Source organism: Argopecten irradians, chromosome 6 (genome assembly GCF_041381155.1).
Source record: "Argopecten irradians isolate NY chromosome 6, Ai_NY, whole genome shotgun sequence".
NCBI classification, from domain to species: Eukaryota; Metazoa; Mollusca; class Bivalvia; order Pectinida; family Pectinidae; genus Argopecten; species Argopecten irradians.
In genome coordinates, this window is record NC_091139.1 from 31,409,678 (window position 1) to 31,424,569 (window position 14,892).

A 14,892-nucleotide genomic window follows, 5' to 3' on the forward strand; every position below is an offset into this window, starting at 1 on the left:
GGGTGATCGGGTGGTGTAGTGGTTAAGCCACTCGCCTTTCACCTAGCCGGCCGGGGTTCGATCCCCGGCACGGACGTGAAAAGGTCAGGGGTCACCTGCCCGATCACGTGGGTTTTCTCCGGGCACTCCGCGCCCCTCGCGCGCTTACATCCGGGCCATCAAGAGTGATTTACATAAGTTGCATAACTTGTTTCTCAATCGATGTAAAATAAATAAAGTTTATATTTTAAAAAGGAGATGCAACTCAACCCCCTGCAGAATGTGGCTCTGGTGTCTTTTCCATCCTACCGGAGAGGTCTGCAACATCATATACGATATGTGAATCACTAGGTTGAAAACAGGATGAGCTCCCACATCCGCGAACCCGATGTTCTTGATGTTACCCCTGGCCATGGACGGTTGAGAAGTTAGAACCACGATGGTAAACCGGTAATGTAATGTCACATCAGCTCATCGACACTCTGGCGAGAAAGCACTCACAAAGATAATGCTTATCATTAAGAACTATTGAAAGAAATATGTGATACTGCAGTAACCATCTGACATTTCCTTACGTTACACACAGAAAAATAAAGTTAACAGTGGATGCGCTATTTCTAAAAGAAACAAATTTCGGAAAGTGTTGTGGTATTAACGGAAACAAATGCTTTCTTCAGTTTTAATTTGATACCCTATTAGTTGGCGTTGTGCAGTAAAAATTCATTTTGAGACGCTACTAGTCTACAAACTTTCGAACACGAAAATGGATTTTGTTAGGAAATTGTCAAGTCCCACTTAGATATTAAGCCACCTTAAAATTCAAATGTGTTAAGATATGGATCGTCAATTGCCAATGTTATTTTCAGGAAGTTCTAAGACATCCGGAAACTGTAGTGTCAGCGGTTTGGAAAAAACAGCAAGCATATACCCTGTATACGCACCCGGTGATGTTTTGTAAACCAAATGATGATATAACAATAATTCTCTTTTGAATTTCTATATATTTTTGTTGTTGTTGTTGTTTTTACTAATTGATAAGAGGTCAAATAACTGATTACGAATAATAGTTTCTTGTTGGGAAACAATTATAGCTGCGTAAAGCCAAATATGAAAAATTTGCTAAAAAATTATCATTTTTGAGCTTAAAATCCTATTTTTTCATTTTCTGCGCAGAAATCACTACATATATTGCTGGATTATATGGTCCATATATGAATTTGATGTTCTATTATGATCATTTTGATACCTCATTTGTCTACTTCGGTTGAAAAATGTTAATGCTATGACTATTTTTCAATTGTTAGTGAAATTCAAGATGGCGGCCATCTTGATGATGTCATAACCGGAGCTTATGCAATGTTAACATTGTTTTTTTTTGTTGGTGTCGTTTTTACTGATTGATAAGAGGTCAAATAACTGATTAGAAATAATAGTTTGCTGTTGACAAACATTTTTGCTGCGTCAAGCCAAATATGAAAAATTTGCTAAAAAATTACCATTTTGGAGCTTAAAATCCGATTTTTTCATTTCCTGCGTAGAAATAACTACATATATTGGATTATATGGTCCTGATATGTATTTGTTGTTCTATTGTGGTCATTTTGATGCCTCATTTGTCTTCTTCGGTTGAAAAATGTCAATGTTATGACTATTTTTCAATCTTTAGTGAAATTCGAGATGGCGGCCATCTTGATGACGTCATAACCGGAAGTTCATCCCAGTTTATACAATGTTACCTCTCGATTTCGTTATCAGTGGGTCATAAGGCTTCAGAAAAACATTGGTTCCTTAAGTTGTGGGGGGGGTGCACGTAGACCACTCCTAGATCCCGGCCTATTTGTGAATGCGCTTATATATTTCCCACGACAGTAAAAAGGAGTACACACTCATTCGGTTTAATGAATGAATCTTTTCCTCCGCATCAAAGACGCGTCTCGTTTCGGGCAAAACCAAGTAAATAACTGGCAATTTTCTGTGTTTTGAATGTCATGATAGTTGCAGGATAAACAGAATACATGTTTAGTATCTTACAATACAAGGTTTATTTTGGTGCTCGACACAGAAAGCCGAGATGACTCGGCGAAGTCGCACACCAAAATAAACCTTGTATTGTAAGATACTAACCATGTATTCTCTCTATATATTACCTATTGCTTAAATATTTCTTTATTTTTTTATTTTCCAGATCATTTGAAAAGAACATCCAGCAACAATCAAGATTTTCAGTTCAGTCTTTTGCCGTTGTGCCCCCAAGTTGCGTCATTTCATCGGGAATAAATTTCTGACAGGAGGCGTGATTACTATGGCTGATCCAGCTAAATATAACGTTATTTTTGTGCTTGGGGGACCTGGGGCAGGAAAGGGCACACAATGTGCAAAGATAGTTAAGGTATGTAAGAAAGGTCCGTCTTTGGTGAGGTTTAAAGTAAAAATGATTGGTAATATGAGAATAATAGAGGGCAAATTTTCTCATAGTCTGCTAAACCTGCCTATATTATTAGGCATTTTTAGCCCACCATCATCAGATGGTGGGCTATTCAAATCGCTTTTTGTCCGTGGTCCGTCGTCCGTCCGTCCGTCCGTCCGTCCGTCCGTCTGTTAACAATTCTTGTTATTGCTATTTCTCAGAAAGAACTGAAGGGATGTGTCTCACATTTCATATACAGGTTCCCCTAGGGCCCTAGTTGTGCATATTGCATTTTGGGACCGATCAGTCAACAAGATGGCCGCCAGGCAGCCATCTTGGATTTTGATTGTTAAAGCATTTTATCGCTATTTCTCACAAAGTACTGAAGGAATCTTTCTCAAATTTCATATGCAGGTTCCCCTAGGGCTCTAGTTGTGCATAATGCATTTTTGGATCAATCGGTCAACAAAATGGCCGCAAGGCTGCCATCTTGGATTTTGATAGTTAAAGATTGTTATCGCTATTTCTCACAAAGTACTGAAGGGATCTTTCTCAAATTTCATATGTAGGTTCCCCTAGGGCTCTAGTTGTGCATAATGCGTTTTTGGATCGATCGGTCAACAAAATGGCCGCCAGGCAGCCATCTTGGATTTTGATAGTTAAAGATTGTTATCGCTATTTCTCACAAAGTACTGAAGGGATCTTTCTCAAATTTCATATGTAGGTTCCCCTAGGGTTCTAGTTGTGCATAATGCGTTTTTGGATCGATCGGTCAACAAAATGGCCGCCAGGCAGCCATCTTGGATTTTGATAGTTAAAGATTGTTATCGCTATTTCTCACAAAGTACTGAAGGGATCTTTCTCAAATTTCATATGTAGGTTCCCCTAGGGCTCTAGTTGTAAATATTGCGTTTTTGGATCGATCGGTCAACAAAATGGCCGCCAGGCAGCCATCTTGGATTTTGATAGTTAAAGTTTGTTATCGCTATTTCTGAGAAAGTACTGAAGTGATCTGTCTCAAATTTCATATATAGGTTCCCCTAGGGCCCTAGTTGTGCATATTGCATTTTGGGACCAATCGGTTAACAAGATGGCCGCCAGGCAGCCATCTTGGATTTTGATAGTTAAAGTTTGTTATCCCTATTTCTCACAAAGTACTGAAGGGATCTTTCTCAAATTTCATTTGTAGGTTCCCCTAAGGCCCTAGTTGTGCATATTGCGTTTTGGGACCGATCAGTCAACAAGATGGCCGCCAGGCAGCCATCTTGGATTTTGATTGTTAAAGCATTTTATCGCTATTTCTCACAAAGTGCTGAAGGAATCTTTCTCAAATTTCATATGCAGGTTCCCCTAGGGCTCTAGTTGTGCATAATGCATTTTTGGATCAATCGGTCAACAAAATGACCGCCAGGCTGCCATCTTGGATTTTGATAGTTAAAGATTGTTATCGCTATTTCTCACAAAGTACTGAAGGGATCTTTCTCAAATTTCATATGTATGTTCCCCTAGGGCTCTAGTTGTAAATAATGCGTTTTTGATCGGTCAACAAAATGGCTGCCAGGCAGCCATCTTGGATTTTGATAGTTAAAGATTGTTATCGCTATTTCTCACAAAGTACTGAAGGGATCTTTCTCAAATTTCATATGTAGGTTCCCCTAGGGCTCTAGTTGTAAATATTGCGTTTTTGGATCAATCGGTCAACAAAATGGCTGCCAGGCAGCCATCTTGAATTTTGATAGTTAAAGTTTGTTATCGCTATTTCTGAGAAAGTACTGAAGTGATCTGTCTCAAATTTCATATATAGGTTCCCCTAGGGCCCTAGTTGTGCATATTGCATTTTGGGACCGATCAGTCAACAAGATGGCCGCCAGGCAGCCATCTTGGATTTTGATTGTTAAAGCATTTTATCGCTATTTCTCACAAAGTACTGAAGGAATCTTTCTCAAATTTCATATGCAGGTTCCCCTAGGGCTCTAGTTGTGCATAATGCATTTTTGGATCAATCGGTTAACAAAATGGCCGCAAGGCTGCCATCTTGGATTTTGATAGTTAAAGATTGTTATCGCTATTTCTCACAAAGTACTGAAGGGATCTTTCTCAAATTTCATATGTAGGTTCCCCTAGGGCTCTAGTTGTGCATAATGCGTTTTTGGATCGATCGGTCAACAAAATGGCCGCCAGGCTGCCATCTTGGATTTTGATAGTTAAAGATTGTTATCGCTATTTCTCAGAAAGTATTGAATGAATCTGGATCAAATTTCATATATAGGTTCCCCTAGGTTTCTAGTTTTGCATAATGCGTTTTTGGATCGATCGGTCAACAAAATGGCCGCCAGGCTGCCATCTTGGATTTTGACAGTTAAGGTTTGTTATCGCTATTTCTCAGAAAGTATTGAATGAATCTGGATCAAATTTCATATATAGGTTCCCCTAGGGCCCTAGTTGTGCATATTTCGATTTTGGACCTATCGATCAACAAGATGGCCGCCAAGGAGCCATCTTGGATTTTGATAGTTGAAAATTGTTACTGCTATTTCTCAGAAAGTACTGAAGCGATCTGTCTCAAATTTTATATGTAGTATGTTTGCAAAAGATTGAAAAGCAGAGAAAAGATCCCTCTTTCCATTGTCAGACATAGATCATTCTTTGGTGGGCGCCAAGATCCCTCTGGGATCTCTTGATATTTATTTCATTATTTATTTTTATTTTTTTTTGCACAATATATAGTCAGCAACGGTGATTGGCTGCCGTTTGCTCTACTAAATGTGAAATAGAAGGGTCTCGGAAGTATTTCATTTTGCAGATTTGTTTAATTTCATAAATTGGATGTAACATGGGGGCAGTGGAGTACATAAGATCCCAATGAATAGGCATATGTACGTTTTCCCAGCATTGCATATACAATATATTAGAAATATGCCGCTGATGTAGCGTAAGCCAAATCTGTCTTACGATTTCACATTTTTAAGAGTTACTGCGAGCTGTTTATATATTGGGCAAAAAAAAACCCCAGCTTTTTGTACTTTTTGAATTGGGAAAGCGCTACATTTGATCTTTCTTGATATATGTAAATTTAAGAGACTTTTTCTTTATTTTGGAAAATATTTACATAAAATTGGGAAATTGCTGGCAACTGCAAAATTTCTCTAGGGGAAGGGGCCTTTATTCGGCCCCAAATGTACCAAAAAAAAATCACTGCAGTGGGATACATTACTAAAGGCATGGCATTGATTAGAGTTTTTTTGTTGTTGTTGTTGTCGTTTATTGATAGGCTCATTCTAAAATTACTGTATCAATAAATGACAACAAAAAGAAAACAAGCTTATTTTACGAAACAGATTCAGTTTAGGCAGTAATAAGGTGTTTTGAGAATCAGTTGTAAAATCACAATCAATAATTGGTTATAATTATAAAAGGACAACTAAATAGTTACCATTACTCTCCTATATTTATATATTAAAGCTTTAAGATACCCTGTGAATCTAAGACATATAGAAATGTGGTTTCAGCATATATTTTACATGATAAAGATTCAGAACAGTTTAAAATAAGCATCAGGTATCACCTATCTAATAATCGATTACAGTATTACCTTTCAAATTTGATGGTCTGTAACAAGATCAGAATTGACTGATTATTTATTTAATTAAAAGAATCGGTCTAACACTAGCAGTAATGGCATAGCCATTGCAAGATCATTCAGTGTGAAAGGTTAATCAAAGTTAAAAATGGTGGTAGAGGATTATACTGGATAGGTAAGAGTAAGAAAAGGAATCTGAAATATTGTTCAGTGTTATATCTGTTAAAGATGCTCAACCGCCGACAGAGCATAAATGATATTCATCATTTGAACAATGATTGGTGTTTAATCATGTATATATATGTCTAATAAACCCAAAAAATAATATGAAATAATTTATTTTGCCATTGGTGCATGCTATCAGTAGTTCATTCCATATAGGATATAGTACCACAGAATTGTTTCGGGATGGATTTAATTATTTTTTATATTTTCAACTTAAAGTAAAATTAGAAGCTCAAACTTTCCAATGGTGGTAATGGTGTAAAGAAAGTAACTTTTGTAACTGAAGAAAAATACTAAATCATCTGCTCCTGTTTTTGATAGTGATAAATTACCATTTGTCAGCGGTGGAGCATCTTTAAATTGATCAAATATACTAAAAGGGCATCACTACACATTTGTAATGTTAGATCCATATACATGTACTAACAAGTTTTGTTTTAACAACCATGGTGGCAAGTTCAGCAGACAAATGACAAGGTTATGAATAGACTGGTCAAGGTAACTGATTGTATCAAATGTAAACCGCTGTATATAGCGGGAGGTCTATTAACACTAGTATATCAATGTCTATTTTTAATTTTAACAAAAACCACACCTTTTGGTTTCATTTCAGGAATTTGATTTTGTTCATCTATCTGCTGGTGATCTGTTACGAGCAGAGAGAAGGGACCCTGAATCTGAGTACGGGGAAGAAATTGACGAACATATAAAAAATGGATCTATTGTACCTGTGGCAATTACATGTTCATTGCTTGAAAGGGTAGATATTGTACCAACTTGAATCTTGTTTTAATTGAGCTATCAGTGATATTTTTGTATGAAGGGTTAAAGTGAGTTTGTAACAATAATCTCAATGTGTACCCGGTAATAGTGAAAAGTTTTGTCAGATTTTTCTTACCTCAATTTGTATGTTCTTGAAATCATCATAAATAAGAATGTGAGTTTATACACAATTTTACATTATCTGGTTTTAGGGAATGAAGCAGGCAAAGGAAAAAGACGATAAAGATTATTTTCTGGTAGATGGTTTTCCAAGAAACAGAGATAATTTAGATGGATGGAATGCACAAATGTCTGAACGAGTGAATCTGCTTACAGTTTTGTTGTTTAGCTGTGGAGAGGATGTAAGTAGAGGATTGACTTGTCATATATTGGGAGAAAATCTTGTGAAATGTATTGAATTACATTGAACAAATTTAAGATTATTTCATCTTGAGAATTTTTCAAAAGTTCACAAATAAAACCACGAAAATTTTAGTGGATTTAAGATTATTACAATATACTGGTGAATATGATTAATCCATTCTTTATCTTTATCAATCTTTATCAATATTTATCAATATTTATCAATCTTTATCAATATTTATCAACATTTATCAATCTTTATCAATCTTTATCAACCTTTATCATTATAGTCTCAATATTTCGATGATCTTGTGACCTTAACAATGTCCTGCTAAATAATAAAGATATCTTTCCCTGAAAAAAACCTGGTTTTATGACATTGATAAATTGAGATACACAATAAGATATTCAAAAGGCATAAGCTACTGCAAACTGTAAACGGACTGACTTATTTTCGTGTGAGATATTGTAAATTAAGTGATATCGTAATTAAGCGCCTCAAAAATGCATCAAATATCAGTAAAAGTTAAATCAAAATCTCAATTGTGAAAATTAATCATTGTGAAAATTAATCATTGTGAAAAAGTTGTGAAAACACGAAAATAAGTTTGTTAACTGTACTATGAAAACAGTTTCATTTACAGTACCCAAGAAACAGTGTCATTTACAGTAGTCTGAAAACAGTGTCATTTACAGTACCCTGAAAACAGTGTCATTTACAGTACCCTGAAAACAGTGTCATTTACAGTAGTCTGAAAACAGTGTCATTTACAGTACCCTGAAAACAGTGTCATTTACAGTAGTCTGAAAACAGTGTCATTTACAGTAGTCTGAAAACAGTGTCATTTACAGTAGTCTAAAAACAGTGTCATTTACAGTAGTCTGAAAACAGTGTCATTTACAGTAGTCTGAAAACAGTGTTACCATTTACAGTACCCTAAAACAGTGTCATTTACAGTTCTCTGAAAACAGTGTCTTTTACAGTACCCTAAAAACAGTGTGATTTACAGTAGTCTGAAAACAGTGTCATTTACAGTACCCTAAAAATAGTGTCATTTACAGTAGTCTGAAAACAACGTCATTACAGTAGTCTGAAAACAGTGTCATTTACAGTACCCTAAAACAGTGTCATTTACAGTAGTCTGAAAACAGGTCATTTACAGTAGTCTAAAACAGTGTCATTTACAGTACCCCTAAAACAGTGTCATTTACAGTAGTCTGAAAACAGTGTCATTTACAGTAGTCTGAAAACAGTGTCATTTACAGTACCCAAAAACAGTGTCATTTACAGTATCTAAAAAACATGTCATTTACAGTATCTAAAAACAGTGTCATTTTTACATGTTCGCTGAAAACAGTGTCATTTACAGTACCCTAAAAACAGTGTCATTTACAGTAGTCTGAAAACAGTGTCATTTACAGTAGTCTGAAAACAGTGTCATTTACAGTAGTCTGAAAACAGTGTCATTTACAGTACTCTGAAAACAGTGTCATTTACAGTACCCTAAAAACAGTGTCATTTACAGTAGTCTGAAAACAGTGTCATTTACAGTAGTCTAAAACAGTGTCATTTACAGTACTAAAAACAGTGTCATTTACAGTACATCTAAAAACAGTGTCATTTACAGTACCCTGAAAACAGTGTCATTTACAGTACCCTAAAAACAGTGTCATTTACAGTACCCTAAAAACAGTGTCATTTACAGTACCCTAAAAACAGTGTCATTTACAGTACCTAAAAACAGTGTCATTTACAGTACCCTAAAAACAGTGTCATTTACAATACACTAAAAACAGTGTCATTTACAGTACCCTGAAAACAGTGTCATTTACAGTACCCTAAAAACAGTGTCATTTACAGTAGTCTGAAAACAGTGTCATTTACAGTACCCTAAAAACAGTGTCATTTACAGTAGTCTGAAAACAGTGTCATTTACAGTGTAGTCTGAAAACAGTGTCATTTACAGTACCCTGAAAACAGTGTCATTTACAGTACCCTAAAACAGTGTCATTTACAGTACCTGAAAACAGTGTCATTTACAGTACAAAAACAGTGTCATTTACAGTACCCTAAAAACAGTGTCATTTACAGTACCCTAAAAACAGTGTCATTTACTAGTCCTAAAACAGTGTCATTTACAGTATCTGAAAACAGTGTCATTTACAGTACCTAAAACAGTGTCATTTACAGTATCTGAAAACAGTGTCATTTACAGTACTAAAACAGTGTCATTTACAGTAGTCTGAAAACAGTGTCATTTACAGTACCCTAAACAGTGCTTACCAAACAGTGTCATTTACAGTACCCTGAAAACAGTGTCATTTACAGTACCCTAAAAACAGTGTCATTTACAGTAGTCTGAAAACAGTGTCATTTACAGTACCCCAAAAACAGTGTCATTTACAGTACCCTGAAAACAGTGTCATTTACAGTACCCTAAAGCAGTGTCATTTACAGTTCTCTGAAAACAGTGTCATTTACAGTACCCTTAAAACAGTGTCATTTACAGTAGTCTGAAAACAGTGTCATTTACAGTACCCTGAAAACAGTGTCATTTACAGTACCCTGAAAACAGTGTCATTTACAGTACCCTAAAAACAGTGTCATTTACAGTAGTCTGAAAACAGTGTCATTTACAGTACCCTGAAAACAGTGTCATTTACAGTACCCTGAAAACAGTGTCATTTACAGTACCCTAAACAGTGTCATTTACAGTACCTGAAAACAGTGTCATTTACAGTACCCTAAAACAGTGTCATTTACAGTATCTAAAACAGTGTCATTTACAGTACCCTAAAACAGTGTCATTTACAGTCTGAAAACAGTGTCATTTACAGTACCTAAAACAGTGTCATTTACAGTAGTCTGAAAACAGTGTCATTTACAGTAGTCTGAAAACAGTGTCATTTACAGTAGTCTGAAAACAGTGTCATTTACAGTACCCTGAAAACAGTGTCATTTACAGTAGTCTGAAAACAGTGTCATTTACAGTACCCAAAAAAACAGTGTCATTTACAGTAGTCTGAAAACAGTGTCATTTACAGTATCTAAAAACAGTGTCATTTACAGTAGTCTGAAAACAGTGTCATTTACAGTACCCTGAAACAGTGTCATTTACAGTATCTGAAAACAGTGTCATTTACAGTAGTAAAACAGTGTCATTTACATTTAAACAGTGTCATTTACAGTCTAAACGTGTCATTTAAGTCCTAAAACAGTGTCATTTACAGTAGTCTGAAACAGTGTCATTTACAGTACCTAAAACAGTGTCATTTACAGTACTGAAAAAGTGTCATTTACAGTACTGAAAACAGTGTCATTTACAGTAGTCTGAAAACAGTGTCATTTACAGTAGTCTAAAACAGTGTCATTTACATAGTCTGAAAACAGTGTCATTTACAGTACCCTAAAAACAGTGTCATTTACAGTAGTCTGAAAACAGTGTCATTTACAGTACCCTGAAAACAGTGTCATTTACAGTAGTCTGAAAACAGTGTCATTTACAGTAGTCTGAAAACAGTGTCATTTACAGTAGTCTGAAAACAGTGTCATTTACAGTAGTCTGAAAACAGTGTCATTTACAATACCCTGAAAACAGTGTCATTTACAATACCCTGAAAACAGTGTCATTTACAGTAGTCTGAAAACAGTGTCATTTACAGTAGTCTGAAAACTGTCATTTACAGTAGTCTGAAAACAGTGTCATTTACAGTAGTCTGAAACGGTCTGAAAACAGTGTCATTTACAGTAGTCTGAAAACAGTGTCATTTACAGTAGTCTGAAAACAGTGTCATTTACAGTAGTCTGAAAACAGTGTCATTTACAGTAGTCTGAAAACAGTGTCATTTACAGTACCCAAAAAAACAGTGTCATTTACAGTACCCTGAAAACAGTGTCATTTACAGTAGTCTGAAAACAGTGTCATTTACAGTACCCTAAAAACAGTGTCATTTACAGTAGTCTGAAAACAGTGTCATTTACAGTAGTCTGAAAACAGTGTCATTTACAGTAGTCTGAAAACAGTGTCATTTACAGTACCCTAAAAACAGTGTCATTTACAGTACTCTGAAAACAGTGTCATTTACAGTACCCTAAAAACAGTGTCATTTACAGTAGTCTGAAAACAGTGTCATTTACAGTAGTCTGAAAACAGTGTCATTTACAGTAGTCTGAAAACAGTGTCATTTACAGTAGTCTGAAAACAGTGTCATTTACAGTAGTCTGAAAACAGTGTCATTTACAGTACTCTGAAAACAGTGTCATTTACAGTATCCTTAAAACAGTGTCATTTACAGTAGTCTGAAAACAGTGTCATTTACAGTACTCTGAAAACAGTGTCATTTACAGTATCCTTAAAACAGTGTCTTTTACAGTAGTCTGAAAACAGTGTCATTTACAGTAGTCTGAAAACAGTGTCATTTACAGTATCCTTAAAACAGTGTCATTTACAGTACCCTAAAAACAGTGTCATTTACAGTACCCTAAAAACAGTGTCATTTACAGTACCCTAAAAACAGTGTCATTTACAGTTCTCTGAAAACAGTGTCATTTACAGTAGTCTGAAAACAGTGTCATTTACAGTACTCTGAAAACAGTGTCATTTACAGTATCCTTAAAACAGTGTCATTTACAGTACCCTGAAAACAGTGTCATTTACAGTACCCTAAAAACAGTGTCATTTACAGTAGTCTGAAAACAGTGTCATTTACAGTACTCAAAAAACAGTGTCATTTACAGTACCCTAAAAACAGTGTCATTTACAGTACCCTAAAAACAGTGTCATTTACAGTACTCTTTAAAACTGACAGTTTGATAACTATAGCTGTTAGAAACTTTCTGTTGTTTTAGGTTTGTGTTAAACGGTGCATTAAACGAGGAGAAACAAGTGGACGAGCAGATGACAATCTAGAAAGCCTCAAAAAACGGTGCGTAAAACGGGTGGAAATAAGGTTATAAGTATTGTAACTTAATAACAATATTAGTACATGTATTGAGTCCAAATGGCAATTATCAGATGACACACAAATAGGGAAATACAGATGTTCCTCCATTTGCACGATGGTTAAGGCAACTTAATAGGGACCTTTAATTTTCGTATTATGTGATTAGCTAAAGTTTCTCCTTTCATAGATCTACTTACAGTATACTGTAATCCGACCCATTTTTATTTTGAAGAATTTTCACAGGTGATCAGAACTCACAATAATTAGTCAATATGAAAAAGTGTCCATCACAACTACAATATAGCCTTTTTAAAGGTACTAAACCATTAGATTTCTTAGGGTTTTGACTTCCTACAAACGTTCTTATACCTGAAATTAGAAAGTTTTCAAAATTACAACATTTTTTTTTTTAAATATTGGTAATGTTTATCAATGTTAAAATATCGCCAAACACAACAAGTAACTGTATCTGTCGGCATTGGCTGTTTATAACGGAAAGAACAGAGTGCATCTTTGAGTTCGAAATCAGGTCACTGAAAATCTCATCCGGCTAATTGATATAGATGTAATAACACCACTAAGAGGCCACTTTTATTTTATTGGCTATATTGACCTGATTAAGTGTAATAGCCGACTGGTAGCATCCTTATGGGCTACTAACTGAAAATTGTACAAATGATGGGGCTGACCCCCCAGGGGCCTGAGGGGCAGGGCCAATAGGGGTCAATTTGGCTATTTCCATTTAAACGACTTCTTCTCTGAAACTAAGCATGGGATAGCACCCAAAATGCAATGGTAGCATCCTTATAGGGTGATGATTCAAAATTGTACAAATGATGGGGCTGACCCCCTGGGGGCCTGAGGGACGGGGTCAAAAGGGGTCAATTTGGCTAATTCCATTTAAACGACTTCTTCTCTGAAACTAAGCATGGAATAGCATCCATAATGCAATTGTAGCATCCTTATAGGGTGGGGATTCAAAATTGTACAAATGATGGAGCTGACCCCCCGGGGGCCTGAGGGGCGGGGTCAAAAGGGGTCAATTTGGCTTTTCCATATAAACGACTTCTTCTCTGCAATGAAGCATGGGATAGCACTCATAATGCAATGGTAGCATAGTTATAGGGTGGGGATTCAAAATTGTACAAATGATGGGGCTGACCCCCAGGGGGCCTGAGGGGCGGGGCCAAAAGGGGTCAATTTGGCTTTTCCATATAAACGATTTCTTCTCTGCAACTAAGCATGGGATAGCACTCATAATGCAATGGTAGCATAGTTATAGGGTGGGAATTCAAAATTGTACAAATGATGGGGCTGACCCCCTAGGGGCCTGAGGGACGAGGTCAAAAGGGGTCAATTTGGCTATTTCCATATACAGTAAAACCCCTATAACTCGAACAGCAGGGGACCAGATCAATAATTCGAGGAATACAGGGTATTCGACTCATCCGAGGTTGGTCATAATCGATCGTTGACAGTCAAAATGTCCGGTCTCCCTAAGACAAACAATGCATTGCAATGATATTTTAATTACTGTAATTTCAGCATTTTGGATTTTTTTATGAAAGTGTTTTTTGATAGCAATATCAAGTTGAAAATTGTAATACATAAAATGAGGGTTTGAAAATACGGACGACAATGTAAATCAAATGTAAACGATCGTAAAACGTCACAGGTACAATATACCATATTGGTTAAAACAGACAATGTGTACAATTTCGATGATTCAATTATCAAAAATCATTTAACACATTTACAAAATATATACACACTATAAAGTTATTAACCAGCATAGTTACGAACAAACAAACATACCTATGTCTACCTTGTAAAAGCGTTAGGTTACATGACGAGGAAAGTAACGAAAATACAATATGTGGGAAAAGATACGGAACGCACCGATAAAAACGAACCTGGGTCAATGTGATTTGTACTCAGCACTATCAAATTTTGGTATCGTTTATCTTTTGGAAAAAAAACCCACATAAATTAACAAAACTGAACATATAGATCTACAGGAAGTCAGACGTCAGCGATTTCTTTGGACTTTCACAATGCGTACTTTCTATTAACACGAAACAACATCTTCCGTACACATATTTTCGTATTTAACCGAAGATTATTACGAGAGAGACATCGATTATTTAATGCCTTCTCTGAAATATTCAAATACAGTTTGCATCAAACAACGACTGGCGATCGTGTAGGTAGGTAATGCTGACACCGTTAATCCCTTAATTACCGAAAGGTTTGATACGACACTTGTATAAACACAGGTCGTGAGCTATTATCCGTGACGGTCGGTGCAGTCAGGTGTGACACATGTAAAAAATTATCAAGGGCCGAACACCTGTTCGACGAATGCATGGGTAAATACTATGTATTTGCTGAAACGGGGATATATTTCTGTTCGAGGAATGAGGGGTATTCGACGAAAGGCTGTTCGAGTTATCCGGGGTTTTGTTACATAGATTATATAGGGACACGGTCGGGACCGTACGACCAGTTCGACGAATAGGGGGTATTCGAGGAATCCGGGTTCGAGTTAAAGGGGTTTTACTGTAAATGACTTCTTCTCTGCAACTAAGCTTGTGCTATATAAATATAGCACCCATAATGCAATGGTAGCATT

At 36.1% G+C, this 14,892-nt stretch overlaps 1 protein-coding gene across 1 annotated transcript in view; it reads left to right on the forward strand.

Moving 5' to 3' along the window:
* Window positions 1-14,892, forward strand: part of LOC138325635 (UMP-CMP kinase-like) — a 30,573-nt gene that overhangs the window by 4,786 nt on the left and 10,895 nt on the right. The window contains exons 2-5 of the mRNA XM_069271424.1: window positions 2,165-2,368; window positions 6,805-6,951; window positions 7,166-7,315; window positions 12,166-12,242. Coding sequence (XP_069127525.1) covers window positions 2,282-2,368; window positions 6,805-6,951; window positions 7,166-7,315; window positions 12,166-12,242 — 461 coding nt within the window. The 5' untranslated portion in view covers window positions 2,165-2,281. The remainder of the gene's footprint in view (window positions 1-2,164; window positions 2,369-6,804; window positions 6,952-7,165; window positions 7,316-12,165; window positions 12,243-14,892) is intronic.